General features: G+C 52.7%; 1 protein-coding gene across 1 annotated transcript in view; it reads right to left on the bottom strand.

Moving 5' to 3' along the window:
- The window catches only part of ZFHX3 (zinc finger homeobox 3), a 192,771-nt gene that overhangs the window by 142,228 nt on the left and 24,313 nt on the right, over window positions 1-26,230 (bottom strand). The window contains exon 3 of the mRNA XM_026857013.1: window positions 18,322-18,553. Coding sequence (XP_026712814.1) covers window positions 18,322-18,553 — 232 coding nt within the window. The remainder of the gene's footprint in view (window positions 1-18,321; window positions 18,554-26,230) is intronic.

A 26,230-nucleotide genomic window follows, 5' to 3' on the forward strand; every position in this document is an offset into this window, starting at 1 on the left:
CAGCACTGGCTCCGACACAACCGCCAACGCGGCGCTGAGCTCCTCCGGCCGGCGCCTCGGCAGCCCCAGGCCGTCACCAGCACGAAGGGGCGGCCGAGCTGGAGCCACAGGCTGCGGCACCGTTCGGGGCCAAGGGGCTCAGGTTATCTGAAACAGCACAGAGGAGCTGGGGGCCACGTGAGCTCGTGCCCTGGGGACACCATGGTGACAGCCAGGTGGGGACAGCCCACGTGGGGATGCTCCCAAGCGAGGCCACTACCTGAGCTTTGTGCTCTGGGGACGGGGGTGACGTGCGCTGCTGCCCGGGATGCGGAGCAAAGCCAAGGGAACGCCCTGCTCGAGAGGAAACGCCACCGCACGGCCCTTGGGGTCTTGGAACAGGGACCGAGGGGAAACACAGCAGTTGGGTTAGAGCTTAACACCGCTACCAGAGCAACCCAGCTCCTGCCGCAGAGATCAGCAACCCCTCGGACTGCTGCGAAAGGAAACGGCAACTGCAACACCCCCTCCGAGGGGAGGATGGCTTGGGACGGGCGACGCAGACCCACCCACAGAGAGGGAGGTGAGGAGATAGTGTTGCATAAAGCTCCACAGGCACAAGAGTATCTCCCATTTCAGAATGAACCAGAAGGAAGCAAGAACAGCTTCTGATTAGTTACCAGTGGCCAAGTAAGTCCAGAAGAACAAACACGACTGACAGTGGATTAGAGGAATGCTAAAACTACGCAGGGCAGAAGGTCCCGGGCCATCGCGAGGCTATCTTACCACGCAGAAACCACTCGAGTTAAGCTTGCAATGATTAAGCCAACACTTTATAGAAAATCCGTCAGAAAACACCCCCGTTGATCCCCTTTCAGAGCAGAGCGAGTGCCCTGCTGGCCCATCGCGCCGTGTCCCGGGGGCAGCCCCAGAGCCCGTCCTGCCGCCCGGGGGGTCTGGAGGGAACCGGCCCGAAGAGCTGGGGAGAGGGGCTGAGCAGCAGCACCTGGAGCACAAATTCCTAACAGAAGAAATTCCTGTTTTGCATCCAACTCCATCGCGGGCAGTGAAGCTGATTTTATGACTTATTTATTTATTTTGTCTTTGATGAACAGAAGGTTAATATAAGAACAACTCCTTGGCAAACCTTTAAGGGTAATTCAAGCGACACTGATGTGAATCAATGTTCCCTTTGTGAACGCATTACTTGGCAGAAACTGGCTTTTTGTAACCCCCTTAAACCTAGCTGGCAAAACAAAAAGAGAAAAAAAAAACGTCCTTCAAACAAAAGGATGAGGTGAAAATAAAGAGAGAGTCGACTGCACTTTATTCTCTTTCATAGAAGCAAATGGATTTGGTGCTTTTTATACATTAATCAATCAATATCACTGACTGTACATCAGCGGCGCAGCCAAGTTATGAATGACCTTTCTGGCAAAGAGGACACTTTTAATGCTCATAAGACTGCTCATAGCTTAGCAACTTTCCGAATTTATGCCTGCATGATTACCCCTTGGAGGCAGGCGCCCGTTAGCGCTGCACTAGATATGACAAGGTTAGTCCTTGCCAATTTGTGCAGAAGAAAGGAAACTGTTGACTGTGCGCGCGCTTCCTTGGTGCAGCTGGCTGCTGCTCCGGCGCGCGGGCTCGCCCGGCAGCCACCTCGCTGGCCACGCTCCGCACCAGGACGAGACTCGGCTGGGGTCTGAAGCTGGCCGTGGGCCAGAGCTGTCTTGTGCAGAAATCTCAGTGAGGAAAGGAAGCGAGCCGAGCCCAGAGCGGCGGCGGGACCTGGATGGCATTCCTGCCCGCGCAGCGCCGGGAGCCCCGAGGCAGCGAGAGGCTCGCGGGCGCGTGCCGGGGCCGGAGGCCAGGCCATGGAGACTGAACACCCTCCTTTTATCGCCCTGAGCTGGAACCACCGCTCTGCGCAGCGCCAGGGAAAGCACTGCCTTCCACCGACAGCCACAACAACGGGCTTCCAACTCCTCTGTTCTTTTTCATGTTATTTAAAAGAGAACAGAAAAAGATGCAGACCTCAGGCCGCAGCGGGGTCACCACGTCCCCGTGAGCGGTGGCTGGACTGCGGCAGGAGATGGTGGCCGCTAGCTACTGCCGCACACAGGACCCTGAGTTCGCAGGTCTGCCTTCCCCAGGGGCACGTCCCCGCCAGCTCCCTGAGCTCTCCAGCTCGGGTCCGCTGGCCCCAGCACCACACTCCCGCTCCTCACTGCAGCTCCCCAGGGGCGCGTGGGGCTCTCAGCCCTCTCGCTCCGAGGAATGAAACTCATCACCTTGCTCACTTCACAGCCGTGTGCTCCTCCACTTGATTTGCATCTTGCCATTGTTTGTTTTGAGTCTTTCCCTCTGAAACTTGCACCATTTGGAGCAGAATTCAATCTGATGGGAGCTCAACACATCTTTTATTTCAGATTCATTTCCTTTTGGGGCTAGATTTTCTTCCTTGCCCCAGCTCTCAAGCCCTCCTCTCTAACGCTGCCCAGTTTTGAAGGGGCTGACGCTCTGTGCCAGTGAGAGGCACTGCAGAACCCCCCTGCGCCTTTCCAACAGCACATCCTCGACGTACGGATGTTTTCTGCCTTTTCAGCATTTTCCTATTTCTGCCATTTTAGGATGATCCTGGTGATTGTGGTGAAAGCTCTTTTCCTCCCTTCCCTTTCACCAGTGCTGCTCCCTGGCGTGAGGCAGCCCCAAACCCGCTCCGTCCCCGTCCCGCAGCCCCAGGCACTGCACCCCGCGCCACTGCTCCCCTCCCTGCACACAGCGGGGGCACGCTGCACCCCTCAGCAACCGGCACAACAGCAGCACAATGCTAAACAGAACCGACCGAAAAACTCCGGGAGGCGAGTCAGTCACTGCTGAAAGCGATTCACAGGGCAGTGGCCAGGGCTGTCACCCGGAGGTCGGGGCTGCCTGGTCGGGATTGCTCCCACCAGGGCATCCCGCTTCGCTGGGGCAAAGCGAGGGGTCCCCCGTGCTCCCCAATGAGGAGAGGATGGCACGGTGGGGAGCAGATGCTCGGTGACCCGGGGGAGCTGCTGCCGTGCTCCTGACCTCACACACACGTCCTCCCTTGCCATCCATCAGTGGGAAAAGCGAAATCCAGAGCGGAGGCAGCAGCGGCTGCTCGCTGCCGAGTGCCCCCGCGGGGACCTCTCTGAGCTCCTGCTGCTTTCGGGGGCACGGCCGAGGGGAGCAGCCGGACTCCCCCTGCAGCCGCAGCCGACACTGCGGGGGCTGCTGTGTGCCTGGGGTCCCCTGAGGGGTCCCCACCAGCACCCGCGGCTGCTCCTGTCATTGCAGGGTGTCGTTGGCACCCCTCTGCCCTGAACCAGCAGCTTCCATCCCTTGCACTACTCGAGGCCCTGGGAGAGGGGCTGTGCAGGGAAGGGGCAACTGTGGGGCACGGCCCCTCTCCCACTCCCTGAATCTCATCAGACCCACGATGGAGGGCGAGGTGCTGGCTCAGGGACCGAGGCTCAGCAGGGAGAGGTCTGCTCGCTCCGCATCGCCCACAGGCCTTGCTTCCCTTCGCTCGGCATCCAGGCTGCGACCTCTGACCCCGTCCAGACTGGAACAAAATAAACTCCGAGCAATCCTCCACACCACACACACACACGCACGCACGCACAAAAGGGGAGGGAAAAAAAGAATAGGAGGAGAAAAGTGAGTAGGTGATGTGGAAAGGAGAGGTGGCTGCACAAGTGAAGTGGAACGGACAGGCACTGTGCGCTGCCAGATTGCCTGCCTGCCTGCCTGCAAAGGCCAAAATTAATGCCATTGTTTTGCCACAAAGGAGGCAGCAAAGTAGCAGCAGAGGCTAGAGAACAATCCTAAACACCAAGCCCTAATTCACCCTTCATAACAATAAAAAGGAGGATGGAAAAGGCCAGAACGCTTCAGCTTAATTGGTAACCAAATGAGAGAGTAGTTCCCAGAAAAGGAGCAGAAGCGTCTGCCCTGCATGAATACCAGCAAATCAGAAAAGCAAAGAAAAACGCTCGCGAGTCACGCTCAGTCCATCCCCACTTTCTGTCCCTTTGAGCCTGGTGAGCGATCGCAGGGGCCGCGCAGGGGCCCCGCCTAAGCCCCTCCAGAAGAAAGCCGAGATTGAAGGGCGCGGGGCCCAGGGAGGGCACTGCCTGGGCTGTCGTGGGCCATCGTGCCAGCTCCGGGATAGGCCAGGGCATCCCTCGGGCAAGGGAAATCTGCATCTGACACGCTGCACGGGAAAGAAACCACGTTAGCACACGTGTGGAGCAGGATAAAAAAATGAAACACTGTCAGTTATTTAATGAAGGGGCCACAGATGAATGGGAAGGCTGGACAGGGGCAGGAATCGGCACCCACCCGGAGGAGAGGAGATGATTAGGGCTGCTTGGTCTGAAAGGAAATATGGCGGCCCTGACAGGAGCCGCCAAATGAAAGTTGGTTCAAGGGAGCTGGACCAATACTGCTCCTCTCACTCTCCAGTCTCTGGAGGACTGACAGTGAACATGGAAAAAATGCAAATTTGAAGCAAATACAGATAATACTTTCTCATACAGCTCCCAATTAACCTTTGGAACTTGTGGCCTCAAGAAATCATTGAGGTCAAAACAAAATGTATGGCAAGAGCATCAAGATGTGCAAGTCAGAAAAGCAAACTGACTATTTGGAAGAAATAGAAACCCTCTTGCTTAAGGGCATGAACTAAATTTTAGTAGGAATAAGGATGAGACCTTTATTTGAGGTAGGTTATTATTTGTTTATGGGTCCCCAAATTTCCTTCTGAAGCAGCTACAGTAAGGAATTTGCATTGGCAGACACACAAATAATCTCAAGTTTTTAGTGGAAAAATAAATGCATGTGGCAGCTCTTTCTTAGGCAGTTCTGAGGACTTTCACGTCATCACCAGAGGATCAGCAGGCCTTGCAGGATCAGAAGGAAGCAAGTATATCGGAGAAACAGAGGCAAATATGGGACCACTGGCAAGTACACAGGAGAGTGTTCTCCTGAGGCGCACGTCGAAGTACACGCCAGGGCAGTGAAAACGCCGAGTGGGTGAGGCCAGGGGTTGCTTCCAGCCCTGTGCCAGCTGCTGTAAAACCTTGTTTCACAAATCATCCCATTGATAACACATACAATGTCATTCTGCCTATGGCTCTTAAAAGAAAAACAAAATCAATTTCAGAAACCAAGCTCTCTATCTCTTACAATTAAGTCTATAATCCTAACAAATGAGCTGCAGGATCAGAATACTTTCCATTTTCATAATGCCTCCTCTGAACAAAGATCTCAAAGCACTTCTTCATTTAGGTCAGACACTCCTTTTTGCCAGCCCTGCCAGTTAGATAAAGACCACGAGACATGTGCTGCTGCTGCAGAATAAAATACAAGAGAATCAGGACAGGGAAAGACAGAAACAAACAGGAAAGGAATTGATGCTCTGCAGGGATGTGCCCTGAAGGGAGGAAAGGTGCAGGACGTTCTCATCCAGCGCTGAGCGTGACCCTGCGGACTTGCATCATCTTTTGTAAACAAATGGAGCCCTTGTACAGGGCAAGGGAGCCTACGCTGTGACCCAAATCAGCACGTTTAGTGGCAACAAGCATCCAATCCGCCTTCCACGGACGGCATGGTAGCGTGCGGGTGCCATGGGGCCGAGCGCGCGGGCTCCGGAGCAGCTCTCCCACGCTCGCTTCCTCTCTTTGGCCCTGCTCTGGCTGACCGGTGGCGAGAGAAGCCTGCCCTGGTCGCAGCAAGGAGAGGTAGGGCTGAGAGCGCCCTCCTGGCACGTCTGGCACTTGGACGGACAACTTGCTGTCTCAAAGACAGGCCACGAGCAGGGACTCTACCTCTCCCTTCCAAGGATGGAAAAGCACAGGAAAACATCAAGGAATTCAGTTCCACAACCACCTTGAGGAGTAACCAGATATTCTTGTTCAATGGATGAAACCCTAAATCGAAAAGTAACTTATTTTTATTGATCCATTCAGAACTGTGAAGTTGTCCAGACTTCTGGAGTTTCAGTCCCATCTTTTAACATCTCTGTGTACCGCTGAAAAAAAATTGGGCATATTTTTATAATCTGTAAATCACAAACGTTGAAAACATCAAGGCAAAAGCTGAAGTGATCTTAGGGACTTTGCTAATCCAAGGCCCGAGTTTGCTTCTGGACCCTGACCTACATCCTCCGTAGACCCCCGCAGTGCATTTCCGTTACTGTTTGCATCAAACACCTGTACAGAAGTTCTCCGGGACAGCGAGAAGCAAAGGTAACTCTGTCCCTCTCAGAAAACCCACAGGCAGGATCTGCTAGACCCAGTGGTGCAGAAGCACCACAGAAGGAGGTAGGAAGGGATCTTGTCCTGCAGTTTTCCCTCCGATGAAAAGATGGAGCTGGAGACCAGAAATCCAGTGTGAATGTTGTGTGTGAGGAAGCAATTCCATAAAAGCATCCTTTGCATCCATCCGAGCTGGGTGGCTTCCTCTTTGGCAGAACGCGCGGATTCACTCTCTCCAGGACGCACCGTCACAGCCCAGGACTCCTGGTCCTGCCTCAGCCAGGCCTGGGGAGAGCTCTATGTTTAGACTGGGCCAGATACCCATAAAAAAACCTTTTATATGTAAAAAGTGCAACATTTTCAGGAGAAAGGGAAAAATACAGAGTTATGGCTACACTGAGGGAAACTCCATCCAGACTGTTCCATACCTCTCAAGAAACACAAACCGTCCCACATCCTCTTTTCCTGTTCTCCTTACACTGCAATGGAACTGCAGAAGGAAAATAAACTTGGCATTTCTGCCTCGGAGCATCCTGCCAAACTGGACTGCACGAGCTATCAGTTACAGAGTGAGACCTTCCGAGGCAGGTTCGGGCCCCCTCGAGCTGGCAAAGTCTTGCCCACCACCTCCCGACCCCCCGTGACGCCTCCTCCAGAGCAGAAGCTGTGGTCCTGGGCCAGGAGCGGTGGCATCCAACACCCCTCTGGTGCCAGTGTCAGAGGGGAGTCAACCCTGAAGTCAACACAAGAGACGCCTGGCTTCAAGCACAACTTTCATTTTTATCTCCCATCACAGAAATCAGCCAGAAAGGTTCAGGTTCACTACGGATGACACACGGGCAGGAAGCAGCCGAGCGGGAGGGACGCTGGAGCTGCCGCTGGGACACAGAGCCATGCGTGGCCAAGGCAAAGCCCCTCCCAGGGGGATGCTCTCAGCCTCTGGCGCTCCTTAGGGATGAGCCTGTTTGACCCAGCGGCGACGCTCTGGCAGAGCAGCGCAGTCCCAGCCTACCTGCGCTCTTCAGGAGTCGTTAGGTGAAGCTCTGGGCTGCCCACCACAGAGATACCAAAATTAAATGTGAGTGGAGCTGCAGCAAACCCCAAAGCAAACCCACCTGGCAGATGGGGCCCTGCTTACATCTCCTACCTCCTCTGCCCCCGGCACGGGCCCAGCACTCCTCTGCGCTGGGCTGTCCCCCAGGCAGTGGCGTGGGGCCAAGGCTCCGTCTGGTCGCTGTGTCCCGCAGGACAGCAGCACCTCCAGGGGTCTGCTCTGCTTCACACCCCACCCGGAGAGGCAGCAGTCTGAACCAGAGTTCTCATTCTGTGTCACCAGTTATGCCCAGGAATCGGCAAGTGCCAAGCCCACGGCTGGACCCGCCTGTACCGCAGGCTCCTCGCCCGGGTGCGAGCACGGAGCCCGGCAGGCGCTGTCCCTCGTGGCCCCTCCGCACCCTACTCTGCTGTTCACTTACAAACAAGTTAAATAACCCCCTTGCCTTTGAACACAAAGCCTGGGACCGGGTGAACACGATAGAACTTTTCTTTCTGCCACTGTCCCCACCTAACGTGTTCCTGGGCAAACGAGCAGGACAGACGCTATCGAGGTATCAGCAGTTCTCCGTGCCGGAGCTCCAGCCCCTTTCAGCTCAGGTCAAGAGCAGAACAGGGAAAGAGAGTCCAAGCTTACACACCATAAAAGCACGCAGGTGAGGCAACTCTCTGAACTCATTAACCTGTTAGCACAGAAGGCAGCATGTTCATTCCAGACACATTCAGTTTGAAGCCCAGTAGCACAGAAAGGGAGAAAACAGCAGCACAGCAATAGCCAGAACAGTCAAACCTGTAGGAAAGACACTGGAGATGAGCTGCGGTGCAATACTATGGAGAGGAACACCACAAATGAGGATTGACAGCAGCAGTACAGCGCGGGAGCACGTGTGCTCTTTTTGGAAGGTTTCTTTTTCCCCTTACCACCGGAACATCAAAGCAGGGGGCTCAGTCAGACACGGCACCTGAGCACGTGCGAGGCTTGGACAGAAGCAGCATGGCTGTGCCGGTGAGACTTTAAACATGAACCGAGTTTGCTGCTAATATGAATCCTGTGTCACTGACACCAAACCCTTCTCCAACACAGCTTGAGACAGGGCCGCAGCATCTACTGCTGTTCAATCTGCCTTCAAAGCTTTACTGATTCACCCCAAAAAAGGGGAGCCCTGCAGCCTTGAATCTAACCTGCACCGCTGCCACAACCACCCTGGAGTCCTCAAGAGAGGAGTTCCCTCTTCTAAAACTGGAAGGGAAAGAGGGGAAAAGAGAAACAGGGAAGAGAAGCAGAAGGTGCAGGTGGCACCGGCAGCAGAGCTTCTGGTGCCCAAACTCAGCACCAAGGGCGAGACCGCAGGGACAGGGACCTGATGCCTCGTCCCAGAGGAAAGAGCAGCTGCTCGCGCCCAGGAGAGACGCTGCGCTCGGACAACCTGCCTTTGGTCTCGCTCCGGAGTTTGTTTTGATGGGGAGAAAAAAACAGAGTAGGAGAGGGACCAGGATCTTCCCAGTGTTTTACTACAGCATCTGGTCATGTTTTCCCCTTTACTTTTCTTAAGTGGAAAGGGCTTTAAGATCCAGCTGAACAAGAAAAACATTCTGGAACAAGTCAGCCGTCAGAGCTTCCTCTCTTTCTGCTTAATGAAAGCCATGAGCTCCCAGTGACAAGTGTCTGCTGGAGCTCGATGGGGAGTTTATGAGATTCCTGCCACGTTTCAGTGATATTACAGCGTGCCTTTGGTCTGCCTTCCCCAGCCCAGCTATCTAACCACTTCCTTCCCGCCAGGCGCCTCCCATTAGAGAGTTTCATTAAGCGAATGCTTGGGGGGTTGTGTAGATTTCTGTTACCCCCCCGCTTTACCAGGGGCACATGAAAAAAGTCACGATAAACTTTAATAAAAACAAAATTAAAATGATTAAACCTTTCATATCCTTTAGAGATTATCTATTCACTGCTGATTGGTCAAAACAGAGCTAAGGCACAACTGCTTTTTACTTTAAACTCAACAGCAACCCAAAAAAATAAATAACAAAGGAAATCTGCCTCTGCCAGATATTAAAGTGGAACCAACTTTATCCCTGCATTCTGCAAAGCCAGACCTCAGCAGTCCTGTGGTGTCCTCTCTGCACAAAGACAGAAAGATGCTACTGGGACGTGAATAGTGTTCTCTAAAGTTTGGGTGGGGAAAGGACACAAGGAGGGAACAGTTAGAAATTATGCTGCAGGATAACACTGGGAGAGAGAAGTCCCGTTACATGGGCTCAGAAGTCCCCTAAAGGGCCTGACTTTCTTAAGGCACGTGGCTCTCCTCACGTCTTCAGACCTTCCAAAGGAGCTGTGTACAGCAACCACAGCCACGAGGGGTAACGCTTGCTGGATTCTGAGAACCATTAAAGCAATATGAAACTAAAGCAGAACCAAAAGCTTCCACCCGCCTCTCTGTCCAGCCGTGGAGAGAGTTTGCATCCTCCAGAGCAGAGACCCTCTGCAGAAATACAACGACTCCCATCAGGAACTTGCTGGAAAGGTAGAAGGTCCTTAAGCCATTCAATCCACAAGAAAAAAAAAAGAAAAAATTCCAAGGTTCAGCAGAACAACAAAGGGGAACGCAACAAGCTGTCCTCCTGCTTTAAACGAACACACATGACATGAGATCTTGGAAAACAACACGATAATCCTGCATGTGGGGGTATTTGGTGGGGTTGGCACCGAGATCAGAAATGCTGCAGTAAAGGGGAACTGCGAGTTTAATCAGCTTAACATACATATCGCCAAGAGCTGTTTTCCTCTTCACTGCTATTTCACGTATGTTATTGCACCGTGGGTGAATGTTTTCTCAAAACAGGACAATAGCTGCTCTTGCTCCCTCTGTCTGAGGATGAGATGACAGAGACGGATTTCCTTTCAGACAAGAGAGCTGCTGCGTGCCCCCAGCTGCAGGAAGCAGCGTGGCAGAGAGCTGGGTGCCTGAGCCGGGCACCCAAGGGCCCTCCTGGCCCCAGGGCACCCCCGGGGCTGGGCTGGGCTGGGCTGTGCCGCTGCCCGGACCCTCTGACCACTCGCCTGCTGACGACGCGGGGTGGGAGTTGCAGGCGACACCGCGGAAACAAAGACGGAGCAGGCTGCTGCCTTCGGGGCCCTGCGGCCAACATATTGGGAAAAGACAATATTGGGTTGCGGGGAGCGAGGGAGAGGTAAGAAGCCTGTGAGAAGCTAATGAAGCTGGGCAGCGTTTGATGTTTGCACACAGGAGCTCAGATTGTCATTCGGGTTGGCAGATTATTAAATGTGTCAATCAAGGACAAGCCTGGAAGTGGCGAGGGGAAGCACGTGAAACGAGGTTAGCAGCTACGCACCAGAGGAAGGAATCTGGAAGTGATGAGGAGAGGGTGACTGGCAGCAGCACGAGACCAGAGGAGCTTCTCCAGCTGTAAGAGGCAGGGGCAGTGGGAGGAGATGGCATGCAGAACATCACTCTGGGACTCCTGCTCCCGCCGCCTGGGAATTTTACACCAAATCTCTCGGCGTGCACCTCGCACATTGCTCTTCCCCAGCCCCCTGCAAGGGCCACACGTTCCAGCCAGAGAAGTGTGTGCATCGCCGGCAGAGCCAGAGCTGCAGCCTGCCTGGGGCTGGGACGCGCTGTAGTATAAACTCTGAACGCTGCTCTCCTGCAGACTCTGTGCAAGTAATCTGCTTTGGGAAGTTTTTAATTGTTGTGTGCAATTAAGTCCCACGGAAAAGTGGAGAGAGGCTTACAAAAGCAAACTAATTATTCCTTTCTGAAACCCTCCATTACCTCTATCAGATGTAGGCATGTTTCTCCAGCATTAGCAATGACCACATTTTCTTTAATTGAGACCAAGTGGAGGCCATCAGATCTTAATAAATTTGAGTTATTTCAAGCAGGGAGAAATATCTTTGGGCATTACCCAATTTCATTTCAAAAGTCTTAAAACTGGAACTTAAAGTTCCACTGGAAGTACAGAGCCTGCAATCACGAAAAGTCCACTCCAAAGGAGCGTCTCGCGTCCCTGTTGCAACAATGAATAATTGCCCCATGCTGGATGACTGTGGATGAGGAATGCCTTGCATGGCTGCCCTCTCTTCAAGGTGGGAACATAACAGGACAGTTCCCCTCCTGGGAGGCTTCTGTGGAAGATCCCCTTCCCCTTTCTCCACTGCCCGTTCCACTCCATTTTACAGCCCAATTCCCATGTCCAGGGCACGGAGGGAGGGGAGGAACTGGAGAGCCTGGACAGGAGAGAGGGGAATTCAGAGAGCAACGCCTCTGCCTTGAGGAAGAAGGTAACGCAGGCTGCGGGACTTCCAGGTCACAAATTTAAACTGATAAATGTGGCTGACATCAAGCCTCCCTCCTGTTAAATAGAAACTTTTTGTCCAAGAGAAACCTTTTCATACTGCAAACCACATCCTGAGTGTTTCATGAACAAATCTGCTCCCGATCACACGGGAACTTGCTTCCGTTCCCATTTACCATCACCTCTCTCCTGACAGCGATGCCTTTGCATCCCTGGTGCAGTTACAAAACTGCTTTTAAGAAAGAGGAACATTAGCAAAGTGTTTCATATGACTCAGAGTGAAAACAGAGGTGCAAGCACCATATGAGCATCCAGCTGTCTGCAAGAACCACAGGCAGAGCCAAGCGGAGTTTGGTAACTACTATTTTTAAACCACATGGGGTTTTCTCATCTGGCAACTGCTCCAGCTATACCTCAGTTCTGTTTACATGCTTGGTTTCATTAAAAATTCACATCCTGATTTCAGGCTGCAGCTTGCAGCCCTTCAGAAGGTCGAATACCGAAATACAAGGAACACGCGGATGGACGGTGCACCCGCCTCTGCCCGGGGGACAGAGAGGGGAAAAGAGGAGACGTGAGGTATCCCCTCCTCCTCCTCCCAGGAGGCTCTGGGAGCCAGCGGCTTTCAAGGGGTTGCCAGAACAGAGCTTTCCAGTAAAGGTACTCCTCTAAATAATTGTAATCAACCTGTCTGGAGCAGGGCGAGAGGCAGGTCCCTCGCTGGCCGAGCCAGCAGCACGGGTGCTCCGGGCAGGGGCAGATGGGCAGGCAGCAACGGTGCCGACACCCGCTCCAGCCCCTTTCCTGCCCAAACAAAGGGGCTTTTGACTGCGCTTGGCCGAGTTCAGCGACGGCTTCCAGGAAGCCTGCCCTCACCCTTCACACGCGAGGGCCCCAACAATGACTTTGTGTGCTGGAAGAAGATGGCTGCAAAGGATCTGGCAGAGATCAGCAGGATGGCTGAAACACGACGTCCACGTCGGGGGACGGGATCTCTGCGGTGAGATGGGGAGACACGGCATCCCCTTGCAGCACGCGTCCAGCAAAGTGATTCTCCAAAAACTACGCGAGGTATCTCCAGCTGGCTTGGCCTGGTCTTAGGGGAACTCCCATCTCCACAAGGACAAGGAGGTTCTCCAGACACATACAGTGCTAAGATAAAAAAATCTTAGAGCTGCACTGAATAGAAGATATTCTTTTACTTTATTTTTAGCCTTCCTATGGATTTACACAGTAAGGATACAAAGCTTTGTAAAACAGTCTACAGGATGACTCACAGAGTTGAGAAATGGTCAGTGTTTCCCACTAAATATTACACGATTTTTCCACAAGTCATCTTATTCATCCCACAAAGCTCTACAATGGCCTCCAGCACAATTGTAAAGATAACAAATTTGACTTTTTTGGGCTCACTCGCCACATTTTTTGTTGTGTTTTTCAAAAGCCTTCCCAACAGTCACACAGACTGTGTCCAGACTGCAGCACTCAAACTGCCTCGGAGCGGGGGAAAGGCTCATGGCTTTTGCTTGCTGTGCTCTGCCCCTCCTTGGACAAGGCAGGGTGTTCTCCGCAGGAACCTCGGCACAGTTTGCCAACACAGCTCCTCGGCCACGCAAATTGTCCTCTGCCTTTACACGTGCTAAAATCCCTGTTTGCCTCCAAAGATGCCAACAAATTCAGGACTCCTGCGAGAGGATGATCAAAACCAAACTCCTGGGCATCATAAACCTCCCGGCGGTCTCCTGTCTCAGCTCCACCCCACCCTCTGGATGTAGTTTTTCTCCCGCGGAGCCCAAGCACCAAGAACTTCTGTCTGAGTGTGGGGGGCGAGCAGGGGCTGCGCACACCCCGGGCAACGTCCCGCCCCGGAGCCGCTACTCCAGGCGTGCCGTCGGCGTTACGCGGGGCTGCCTGCGCTCGAAGCCTTCTAGAAGGAAATGCTTTCAAAGCCAGAATGAAAATTTGGTGCAGGTTGTTTCACTCTTATTTCTATCATTATCTAATGAGTCATAAGTGCATCCATCCCTACATCTTGAGAACGTTTTGTTTTTTATTATGTTTTTTTTTTCTTCTCAAAACCCCCATCATTAAAAATCAATTAGCTTATGGGTAACGTTATACAGATGCTTCTGCAGCAAGGGGCTGACATCTGCAGTGGCAGCAGCCCAGATACTACAGCAATAGATGTCCAAAAATACCCCATAGAGGAAAGCAACCCCCCCCCTCCCCAAGCTGTATTCTTTCTGACCAACGAAACAGCTGAATGTCCAGCCTGGGCCCACTTCCCTGTCTCCTGCATAATTAGCACACTTCTCAGAGCAAGCAGAAAAGTTTAATTGTCTTTAATTATCCAGTTCAAGAAGGATTGGATTTCTTGCCTGATGTCCATATTATTTCCCTGCCAACGACTTCATCATCCCTTTACTGGAAGTGCAGTGCAGCTCCTCGAGCCCTTCCATAACAGACACAAGTTTCAGTGAAGGCTGCGCCGCTGGCACAAGCAGAGACAAAGGTCCTTGTGTCTACAAGGCTGTAGCTCAGGCTGCTGCATGTGTTTTCTGCCGGGTGGGAGGGAATGAGTTGCAACTAATGTGCAATCAAGAACCATCACAATTACAAATGTAAATGAACAGGCAATTGGCACTGACCTTTGCAGATTGTTAGAGGACTAATTAAGGTATGATCAGGCTCTCTCTTCCAGCAGATTGAGATGCATCTACACAAGCAAATATCTACGCACCACCCCAGAGATAGCAACGCTTCTTCCTACATGCTTGCACACACCGGCGAGTACCTACACACCGGCAGAGACGGCGTTTAACCCCAGCACCTGCTCCCTGCAACAGGACGGAGCGGGAAGGGGCACGAAGCAACTCCTCTCCCTCGGTATACGCAGTCCCACCTCACCCAAGGCTGCAGCACGAGGGCTGGTCTATCTCAGCCCCGTGACAGTTTTATGGAGAGCTGGGCTTGAGGACATTGGCACAAGCTGGATGAAGTTAGGGAAAGAAAAAAACGATAAAGAATCTCCCCGCTTTTCTAGCAAAGGCACAAACGTCTCCATCAGCAGCAGGAGCGATGGTGGCTGCCACGTGCCGGCACCTCGCTCCGGGTCACGGCCGGCCCAGCGCTCTGCCTGGGAAGCAGCAGCACCCAGCTGTGCCCCCACCCCGGACACCCCTTACAACACGATCCCTCCTGCCTGCTTGCTCTCGGTCACAGCACACCAGACCCAAGAGCGAGGAGAGGGACGATGTTTCACTCTACTGCCGAGGCAAACCGGCAGCTGGCTGCTCAGACCAGCGAGAGGACGGAGCAGCACAAGGAGGGAACGTTTTCTGCCAGCTCGGCCCTGCCCTGAGCACTTGCAGTTCTGCAGGGAGAGAGGACAGGCACTGGTCAAGGTCCTGCTCAGGGCCTGGCCTTGCCTGTCGCTGGGTTTTGAGCATCTCCCAGACAGGAACAACCTCCCCGGGCAGCCAGCCCAGGGCTGGGCCACCCTCCCAGGGAGGAGTTTGGCAGAAGGTATAAAAGCTGGGAGGACTGAAATCTTTTAAGAGTCCTCAGAAAGAGCAGTGATAACAAAGGGGGACTCACTTTGGAAAAAAAATGCAAGCTGATATTGTACTTGTAGGGAAACTGAATTCACAACAAATATGATTAACTAGAAGGGGAAAGAGAATCACAGCAACGATTACCAGGGAGTAACAGCAGCATCAGAACAATTCACTGTGCTTGCAAGGCAGCAAACCAGCAAGAAAGTCACTATCCCTTGGGCCCCCCGACAGAGACATGTCACAGATCAGAAAAGCACTTTCTGCTCAAGGTGTCTGAAACACAGGGAAGACTTTCTCATGTTACCTGTTACCACCAGAGACTCCTCATCAAAAGGCAGCGAGGCAAGTCCACCCAGCTCTCAGAAAAGAACAATAAAACCCCTAGCAGGGACAGAGCTGAGACACCGTGTTACAGAGCAGCGAGCCAGCTGCAAAGCCCAAGTGCAGCCCTGCTCCAAGGAAGAGCGTTTCCACGCCGGTAGCGTCGTGCTGGGAAGACCCGTGGGTGCAGCCTCACCCAGCAGCACGTGCAGCTCTCCTGAACAGTGTGACAGCCAAATATACCGGAAAAGTTGAAAACCAAGAAAACTCAAACACATCCAAAGAGTGAATTTAAGCCCAGGTATGTGTGTATTCCTGCTACACACTGCTGACACACTGAGCTACAGAAAAATAACAACAGCCAGCTAAATAATGAGTAACAGCAGCATTTTATGATGCTGGAAGTTTAAACATCACAGAAAAAAAGCGAAGGATCAGCCTGCTTGAGGCAGATCTTTTTACACGTGAAATTACACTGAACCAATCCAAGCTGAGATACAAATCGCTGTTGTGCCCTGGGAGAGGCCGACCCTGCCCGTGGCGAGGAGCACCCCGGGGTGCTGGGCAGTGCCCCCCCCGTGCCACGGCCTCAGCCCAGCCGCTGGCCTGGGGCGACACGGCTGCCCCGCTCTGGAGCAGAGCTGATGTCCTGATCCCGCAGCGGGATCAGGATAAGCGGGAGGCAGAAGCCTGCGCTCCCTGCAGCATCCCGCCCGAGGCCGACCCCGTCGCTGCGGGCACAAGCGGAGCAGCGCCTCGTGCCCGCGGCCGGCGCGGTGTGCCTGCTCAGTCTCGCTCAACAATGGGCTGCGAGAGCACCTGGAATTAAATATCCCAGGTCAAAGCGACCTGCAAACCAGATCAGAGGTTCTCCCCTCTTTGTATTCTACAGTCTTATCCTTGCTTGTATTTTTAACCATTGCGATAAAATAGGATAAAGAAATTCTTAGTGTCTTGTTTGCTGTCAGTTTTTTTTGAAGAACCAAAAAGCTTAAAAGAAATTATCTCAAGCCATTTAAAAAAAGTCTAATATTTTTAAACCAAGATTTCCTTTCAGTGACTTGTCAAGAGTTTTAAGTTTAAAAAAAATTATATTTTTAAAAATGGTCAACAACCATTTTCCCTCTCAGCTAGTCAGCTTCTGCCCTCTCAGTACCTGCAATGTCATAATCCTGGCGGATGTACAGGGAAAGGTAAGGTTTCTAAAGTAAAAGACAAGGTAAACAAAAAATTCTAAAGTAAACAAAGACTTCCAAGATTGTTCTGTACATCACAAAAGGACACAGATGATTTCTCCTCTCTGTACATTTCGCTTCTAAGAAAACTCACAAACCATACAACACTGGCCTGCGTGTCCTTTCGAAATCCGACTGTTTTCCTACAGCGGAGCATGGCAGAGCAGCAGGATGCTCTAAGAGCTGCTGTCCCCTCTGGGACGGTGTGGCAGGCACAGCACGCTTCCACTGTCACCGTGACCTTTGGCAAAGCATGTTCCATGCCCTCGACTCCACTGGGCCACGGAGTTCACGGATCGGTCACTCTTTTCCACGAGACTGAATTTAACTCTTAATGAAAAATCTCCTGTTTCACTTTTTGTCTGTTTTGCAGGTATTTCAGTTGCTTGTTACTAACACGTATAACAGCAATGCAACCCAGGTCTTAATTCAAGAGACATTCCTAAGACCCACACATATTCTCCTCCAGCTGGTGCTGCTTTCCTTCCCCAGTGCCTTTAAGCTAAGATCACTTTCCACGTCTCTATGCACATTAATTGCAGAATACTGCTTCCTCAGTGCTCTTCTATCAGATTTAGCCATTTCAACAGCAGTCATGGAGCAAAGTCCTGCTTGAAGCTGAGTGGAGGGTTGTGAAGGTTTTTGCTGGCATCCCCCCAGCTCCAGCATCTTCCCATCCCTGACAGCACACGCACCAGCTGACTCGGGCAGGCTCTCCTCCTCCTCCCTCCAAGAGGGTTTCATGAGATCTTGCTTTCTCCTAACATAAAAAAGTGCTTAACCCTTTAAATGATCAAACAAAGTACAATTCCTGTTCTGTCCAGCCCAGCTGTCCCCTTTAAGACACATTTTCTCTTGCTAGATTCACAGCCGCAATCCCTTCCCTATTATCTATCCTTTCTGTATTGAGCAAATGCTCCATCCAAACCTATCCGCCTTGTCAGGAGGAGACACGGAAAACAGATGGACACTCTCCCCCTCTCCTGCCCACCCCTTTCAACCAGCTTCTCCTCCCGATCCAGCGTGGCTGAAATATTAGAAATCAGTAACAAGCTGGGACGGGTTCACACCAGCGCTCGAGACATCACCTGACACCCTGCACAGCACCCACAAGAAGTACCGCACGCCGGTTTGTTAGAGTTGTCCGAATGTGACGGTCTCTGCAGACACTCACAGGATGTGCCACTGTTTCAGACACTAACCTGAACAAACATAGGCACTTCTACGTGTCCAGTCTGTGTTTAGCCCCACCGGAACAGAGGGGGCTGCCTGCGAGCACGGCGTGGAGCACGTGTAAGGACTTGGTGCTCCAGAGCCACCCCCAGCCCCGTGAGGCGCAGCCCTGCCGGACGCTGCCGGTACTACGGGGTCTTGTCCCGCCTCAGGGCAGCCGGGACTTCCCCGACACGTTAGGGATCACCAACCAGCGTCATCCCCGCAGCAGGAAGAGAAACAAGAAAGTCACCGAGCTTGCCAGGGAGCGGCGCAGGGGGTCTGATGCTGCTCGTCACATCCTGGGACGCAGAGGAGCCAAGAGCCCGACCCCATGCACGCGAGGGCGGCCGCACTCACCCGCCTCGGCAGCTGGACACTTGCGGATGGTGAAGATCTGTCCCAGGTCTTCCTCTTCTTCAGGGAGACCCTTCTGGAGGCGCTGCAGCTTCCGCAGGCTTTCACTCCGCTGGTGTTTCATGGAGCGCACGTGCTGGATGAGGTTCAGCTTGGCCTTGGTGGAGTAGTTACAGAGGACACAGTGGTAATAGCAGCTTTCACCCTCAACCCCGCTCTCGTGATGCTGAAGGTGCTGTGAAGAACAAAGTAGAGAGATGTGAATTCCCTTTATCAACTCCAGTCTCCCTGGGTTAGTCCACTGTGAACTGCTAAAAGCCACCTGGGAATTAAGTAAGAAGCCACATTTTGACAAAGACACAGAAAGATCAAGCCTGTTTATTCTCAAGGTAGCACACACTCTCCAGCTCAGAAGCAGGAAAAACATAACATGCTGAAATGAGCACAGAAGCGAAATCGAGATAGGCAAGATCATCTCCTTCAGTGAAAGAAAATACCAGATCCAACATTAACAACTATTCACGACCTACGCATGGCTAATTCTTTCATATTTAAAGCTTATCCTGGGAGGGGATCCAACTTCATGTCAAACAGATAAAATTAAATTTGATAAATTCTCACTGAAAACTAAGAAGAATAAAACCAAAGCAACCCTAGAACACAACGAACCCGTTAGATCAAGAGGTCCTGGAACAGCGTATGGAAGCGGAGCGCAGAGCGTGTGCCACCCTATCCATCACCCAGCACTCCGTTCCCTGGCATCTCGGGTTTACTCCCTTGGAACTGGAAGAAAGCCACAGCCTGGCCTGAAAGATCCAGACTGGAAAGCCAACGGGGAGCGCGCAGCTGGGTATCACCGCGAGAGGTTGGCGCTTGGGAAAAAAAACCTTGTCACCCTCTGAAGCTGCGCGGTCGCAGCCAGTGCAGCCAATTCAAGAACATTATACCTTGATTATTTGACAGAATCCATCAACTGTCTGGCACAGAGGTCCACGCCACTAGGGAAACGAATAGCTATTTTATGTCATGGATCCCAAGGATGCCACAATTATTTCTTAAAACCAGAGGGAAGAACTCACAGCTTGCAGCTATATTGGCTGCCACAGCACAGCCGCTCTCCGTTCACTTTGGGCAGCGGCAGGGCTGAGAGCTCACGGTAACCCTCCCAATTCCCACAGTAAGAGAGGAAAAATGGATACCAAAGTCAAACGACATGAAAGACTCCTCAGTGAACGCCATTCAGCTTCTCCACCACACACCTACGCCTCAGCTTAGCAGTAATCCCTGCCAGCTCCTACCGTCCAACCTCCAGACCTCTTTTTCTCTTCTGGGTCATCTCATGAAACTCTTTCCTCTCCACGCACTTCACCCAAGGCACACGATTTGGACGGGATCTCAGGGTTTGTCAATCAAAGTATTGCCTACGTGCAGCCAGGACCTTCTGGTAAAAATTCTGATGTGTATTATCTCAGTTACAGCTAAGATAAGATTAAAGACACATATTACCCAGCACTGTGTGCTTAGCTAACACGGAGGAAGGAGAGCCCTCTGAGTCTAGGAATGATTAAAAATAGGATAGGAGCTGATGCTGAGGCTTCTGATTGGAAGGGTGAGGGAAGAGAATAAATGTATTCTAGATCTGGCTAATTAGACTAGCCTCTTTTGGGATCGCAATGTATTTAATTAAATTCACTGTAATATTTGAAGAATCCACTAGGGCACTAATCCCACTGGTGCCCTCAAAAGATTTTTTGCTGTTTTCCCTCATAAGAAATTCTTCTTCCTCTCATTTCTATTGTTTGCATGCATTACCCTCTTCCTGAGCCAGAAAAAGAGAAATGGCTTAAGACATAAAGGCTAAGGTTAGTGAGCCATCACAAGAGCCACGCGACTGGCCTGCACGGCCTGGCTTAGCCAGCCTCGCCCAGCCCAGCTCAGACCCGACCTCAGCAACAAACCTCCCCGCCACCCCGCCCCGCCGCAGCCGGGGGTCTGGCTCCGGATGGCGTCCAGGAGGGCCCGTTTCCCACCCATCGAGAGAGGCGTCGGGAAGCCCCCAGCCCACAAACACCGCGGCCAAGCTCGGGAAGTGCCAACGGGCTCCGCAGCAGCTTCTGCGAGAAGGCAGAGCAAACCCCTAGTGAGCAATTAAGAGAAAAATCTGGTCACAGGTTCAAGGAAATATTAAGGACAAGGTCTCTGTGGGAACCAGAGGCACAGTCTGTATGACTCTCATTTAAAAGGGGATTTTAGGAAAACATTTGCTTTAAACAGTTTTAATAAACGTGTCTCATTTTCTGCTCTTCTTTTGCTCCCACTCCAAACACCCCTTGTGCGCGGTTCAGCTGCACCAAGACCTGAGAGTGCCAATGCCACCAAGCGCGCCTGGGACACGGCGCGACAGCGCCCGCCCGCCTCCGGCTGCCTCAGTCCCCCGGCGGAGGAGCGGAGCAGGCCAGAAGACGACAACGTGATGGACGAGCAAGCACTAGCTGTGAGTGGCTGGGAGCGATGAAACGCTGGACAAGTACGTGTAGTTATTGTCCATCATACTGCTAAGCTTTCCCCTTGTGAGAATTTATCCGTATCACAGACAACAAATTCAAAATATTAAACCAGAACCTTGTTAGAAGACAAATCAACTTGAAAATCAAAGGAATACATTGTTCCTAGGAAAACCAACCAACTTCTGTCAGAGAGCATTGATTTCTGTGAGTCTGGGGGGGTGTTCGCTCCCTCCCTCTCAACAATAGGAAACTTCCAACATCTGGTTCTTCACGCATGGCATGCAAAATATTGATCAGGTTTAGTCAAAGCTCCACTTTAAATCAGAAACAGACAGAGGAACGCTCTGATGGAAACCATACGGCTCAGGAGTGCGGCTTCCCGAGGGACACGGGCTGCTCCCGAACGCACACTAACCGCAGCACAACACCTACTCCTACGCACAAACCAAACCCCATCCAGCCCCTTCCACCCGGGGAGCGCTGGGGTCTGGGCAAAGCTGCACTCTCGCTCCGCGGTGCGGGGATTAGCGCGGGAGGATCCTGCTCAGAGGCCTCATCTCCTCCGTGTAAGCAGGGTGCAGCCCCTGCCCCGACCCTCCCCACAGACCTGCCCCCTGGAACACCCGTCCCTCACCAGTGCAAACACCCCCAGGTTTGGCAATTTTGTCTCAAGACCCAGAGCTGCCCACTGCCCCGCGCGCCCCATGGCGGCCTCCCCAGGCACAGCCAGGCAGGAGCAGGACGGGGAACAAACCCCCGGCGCAGGGAGCAGCCATCGGGGAGAGCAGCCGGCCTGGCCCCGTGGAGCCCGGAGCCTCTCCTTCAGCATCTTGCAAGGAAAACGCCATTTTGGGGTCCCGGCACCAAATCGCGCCAGCGGCCAGGACGGCTTCAGCCCTGCCCGCACGCTCTGCCCGACGCGCGTTCCGGGCTGGTTTAGGGAGAATTGCCTAACGACCTCCCCCTTCCTCAGGTTTGGCTCAAAGAAGTCGGCATGTTCAGAGGGTCTGAACACAAAGACAGTTTAAACAAGCAAAAGAAAAATCACACCTTGCGCTTACACGCCGTGCGGGGCGCGGGGGGGCAGAGAGGAGGGCGAGGGAGGTGATGGCACACGGGCCATGCTCAGGCCACTACTGCCCCCAGCACGGCCACCGTGAGGACAGGGCAGGGGAGGCGCCTGTGCGAGCACCAGCCACACCTACACTGAGATCAGGCGGCCCACACCGGGCCCATGGACCGGCTTTCCAGCCCTCGCTCTCTGACATCTGGCTCGGAATTGCTTTCTTCTAATAAACAACAGCATAATAAACGTTCACGGTGTATGACTATGGAAATCTAATTTTTAAACACAGCAAGGAATGACGCGATACTCAGTTTTTCTTTCTCTCCACCTCCATCCTTCACATACCACGAACTTTGTTTATTTTACCATCTATCTTCTCCCCATCTAGCACTGCCTCACCCACAGTATTTTTCAATAATCACGGCATTTAATGCGAGAGCTGTGTTCATCTGTCTGACTGCAAGCAGTCCTCCTCGCCCCCGCGCCATGCGCTCGGGCCACGTTCTCGGGTGATGAGACCGTCGTAACCAGGACTGAGGATCCGTGTTGCTGCCTTTGCACAAGTGATGAACCCTCAAGCTGAATAACTGTAGGTGTTCCTGTAGCTAATGCTCACCATTTAATCTGATCTCTAAAATCTTTTGTATGTCTTAAATTTTAAAAGATGTTAAATCTGTATCTGCTCAAAACCTCTTCTGAATTACCTTTATCACAGCCACCGTGTGAAGAGCCAGATCCCTACAGTAACATGAGCAGATAACCCTCCCTATAGCTCTGCTGCCAGAAGGCACAATGTTATTTTCCAAACCCCACTTGCCATGTTTAGTGGGTCAGATGCTGTTCTGGGGGTGTATGAACTGCAACCCTAGCTCACTAGGGAGACGCAATAATCACTTTAAACTATCTTGTGCTTTTGACGTTTATTATTCATTGGGAAAAAAAGCGCAATTTCTATGCAATCTTAACTTCACCTTGTACAAAGCTTCCCCTTCGGAGGGCCCTAAAAGCTGCTCAGGACGAACCCACACCAAGAGCTGTGGGAATCTCACAAGCCCTCGGTCTGCAAGCCATGAGATCCCACCTCCACCCGTCCTCAGACAGCCTCGGTACAAAAAGCAGTAGAACACGTGAGAAAACTCTCTGCAGGCCCAAGGATGGCCCCTTCTGCAGTCCTCAAAGACAACAAACAGTAGAAACAAACTCCACAACTGCCCCAAGGACAAGCAGCCTGGGCTCTCCTGCTCCTCGCTGCCACACAAGGATCTCCCTTTGGCACTTGCCAGAGTGTCTGCAGGCAGGAAAAGCCGGTGAAGTAACAGGCCTGCGGGCCAAAACCAAAGGGGGCAAATAATGCCATGAACTCCATGCAAGCAGAGAACCAGCACTAAGGAAAAGAAGCCCCTTCCTCCCCAGCAGCTGGCTAGCAGGACCACCAGCCGCAGCAGCGACCCCGGGCTCAGAGGGCAGCGGGGACAGTCCAAGGCAGGCACCGCTCCCTCCCTCCCACAAACACCCCTCCTGCTTACACGGGCGACTGACAGAACAGTCCAGAGAAATCTCGTCCAAATCATTTCTGATCACTTCCTCATGTTACAGACAATCCTGCCACAAACTCAGAGGCTACTCAACTACCAAGAGCTTTTGTCAGAAGTTGTTTTCAGTCCTGAACACCTTTGGAGAAGTTTCTTCCACTTGTAACATTCTTCTTACCACTGAGCGTGGCGCGTCTGCTCTGTTAGAACGGGTAAAATTAGTGATTTCAAAGAACTGACAGGTGTGGCTGAGGAAGGGGCCAAAAAGCTGCTGGAGGGCTACAAAACATGCAAGGGAGCACCACTGCAGACTCGCACCGCCGCTCCTCCCGCGAGCACCTACGGCTGCCCAGGCCCAGCACCCAGGCCCGGGGCAGCGGGAGCCCCGCTCAGCCCCGGAACCCGGGGAGCGCCGCAGAGGTTAGGCGGGACTCTGACCCTCGCTCCGTAACTGTGAAAGACAACACCAGCACACTCTCCCGCCTTCAGGAGGAGGTGCTGGAGGCACACCAGCCCGAGGAGCACATCCTCAGCACAGAAGGATGCCCAGGGATTGACTCTTCCTCAGGGTGAAGCCAGACACAAGTAATTAGTAACAGCTTGGTCAGAAACATTCCACATGCCAGCAAGAACGGTGCCTGTGATGAGGCACTCCTGGCGAGCTGGATGAGACACGACCCTTACACCAGAGCTGGAGGGAGGCCGCAGGTCGTGGAGGAAAGGGACCAGACCCTGCAGCCGGCCTCAGAGGTGTCTCCTGGCCCCCGTGTGCCTCTGATCTGCTGCACGAGATAAATCACACAATCCTGGAAGAGAGTTTTAATGAAAGTCATGTGGATGCAGCTGTCTGATCCTGGTCTGTTCCAAGTACTCCATAAAAGTCAGTGCTGGCCCATCCGTCTTGCTCTCCTTTCACACCTGCAGCCCCGGCTGGAATTTCCTGGAGCTGAGGGAGCCGCGGGGCGGAGGCGGCCCGCAGCGACAACACATGCTGGCTACGCGCTGGAAAGGCTGGAGCGCCCGCAGACCCCCCGGCCCAGATGTTCTGAAAGGAGGAAAAAATTGATTCTCCATACAGCAGGTTCAAAAGATGAACTTATGCTCTTTCATATTCCACCAACGTCCTGCAAGTGTTTACTGCTTCTGAAGAGGCAGCGTTACAAAACCCTTCCCTCCGCCCAGCCACCCCGGCTCCTTGCACAACAGCTCCTTCCTGCAGCTCGCTGACCGGGGAGTTCAGACTCACATGCCCACAAGATTTTGCTGTTTAGTTTGTGGTAACTGGCACAGCCCAACGGTGAGCATCGCTCCCGCTTCCAGCTCAAGCTTCCTCACTCTCGCCCGAAGCTGAAGGAGAGGTCGTCCAACCCGGCCTTGAGCCCTCCCAGGGAGGGGCAGCCACAGCTTCTCTGGGCACCTGCGCCAGGGCCTCACCCCCCTCACAGGGAAGAGTTCCATTCACGGTTGGCTTTCTGGGCTGCCAGCGCATGTTGCTGGCTCAGGTTGAGTTTCTTGTCAGCCAACACCCCCAAGTCCTTCTTCTTGGGGGTGCGCAGAGCCCCCGACCATCACACGAGTCCCTGATCACGACACTGCGAAGCGGGAGGGAAGCAGGAGCAAGGACTTTCCCCAAAGAGGAGCCACAGCAACACACAGAGCAGCGAAGCAGAGACCTGCCCTACCGGGAAGGGTTGGTAATAAAGAACAAGGCACAGAAATTCTTGGCAGCTCCAAGAACAGCTGATGGCCCTGGCAGTGTGGGACGGGAGGTGTCCCCGAGGGCTCCCACCCGGGCAGAGGCTGCGGGCTACAGATGCTTTCTCCCTGCTGGCCATGAGGCTGGTGCGTGCTGAAACGTTTTTGGATTCCCCCATAAATGACCCCAAAAGCCACCCAGCAAACTGGGTTTGCTCCACCAGCCCTTGAAATCTCATTAAAAGCCAAATATTGCTCAGCCTAAAGATGGAGAGCTCAGCATGGATTTTACTGAACGTTAAATCAACCAGCAAGCGTAGCCAGCAAACTCTGTGGCACTTTAACTTTAAATAATGCAATAATTATTGAATTTCCTTTTTATAACCGAAGTGCTGGAATGTAAACAATGGGGCTGTAATTGCAGGAAGGGGGGATCAATAGAGGCAATCGTTTTCAGCCATGTTAATTGTAAATACAATTGCTCCAAGATGTCAGCCTCGTTCTTCTCGCTCCCAGAATCATCCTAACGGATGACAGAGTCCAACTTTCCCATTACAGCTGTTCGTTCCTTTAAGAGGTTCTCAATCAGGTCTGATCAATCTGTCAAGATAATGCATGGAGTAAGTAAGACTCTTCCAAACACAAGCTCCCAATCAATAGCCCGGACCTGCTTAATGAGGAGGGGCTAAAGCCCAGAGGGAGGCAACAGTCCCAGCTTCTGCTCAGCTCTGGCAGCTAACTTCTTCATGGGGCCTTGCTAAGCTGATCAGCTCTTAACGAGGACATTGTTTATGCAGACCGTGATGAGCAGCATCCCCGCATATTCAGAGTCCCCCAGGGTCAGTGGGCAAAAACTGACAGAGATTAACAGAAAACAAGAGCCAAGAAAGGTCGAACTTGTATTCACACTCACCACCACCACCTTTTTAATCATGCAATAGACCTGGAAGTACTAATTAATCATTCATTAGAAGAGATCCCCAAAGATGAAAATCTGTGCGGGACCACTGGAAGTCTAAGAGCGTTGCCAAGGTTGCTCCCGCGCACCCGAGGAAGGACAAAGGCGGCGGCGAAGCCCGCGCTCGCCCAGCGGTGCCGCCATCCCGCCCAGC

The sequence above is a fragment of the Athene cunicularia genome, assembly GCF_003259725.1.
Source record: "Athene cunicularia isolate RWA chromosome 11 unlocalized genomic scaffold, athCun1 chr11_part2, whole genome shotgun sequence".
Lineage (NCBI taxonomy): Eukaryota > Metazoa > Chordata > Aves > Strigiformes > Strigidae > Athene > Athene cunicularia.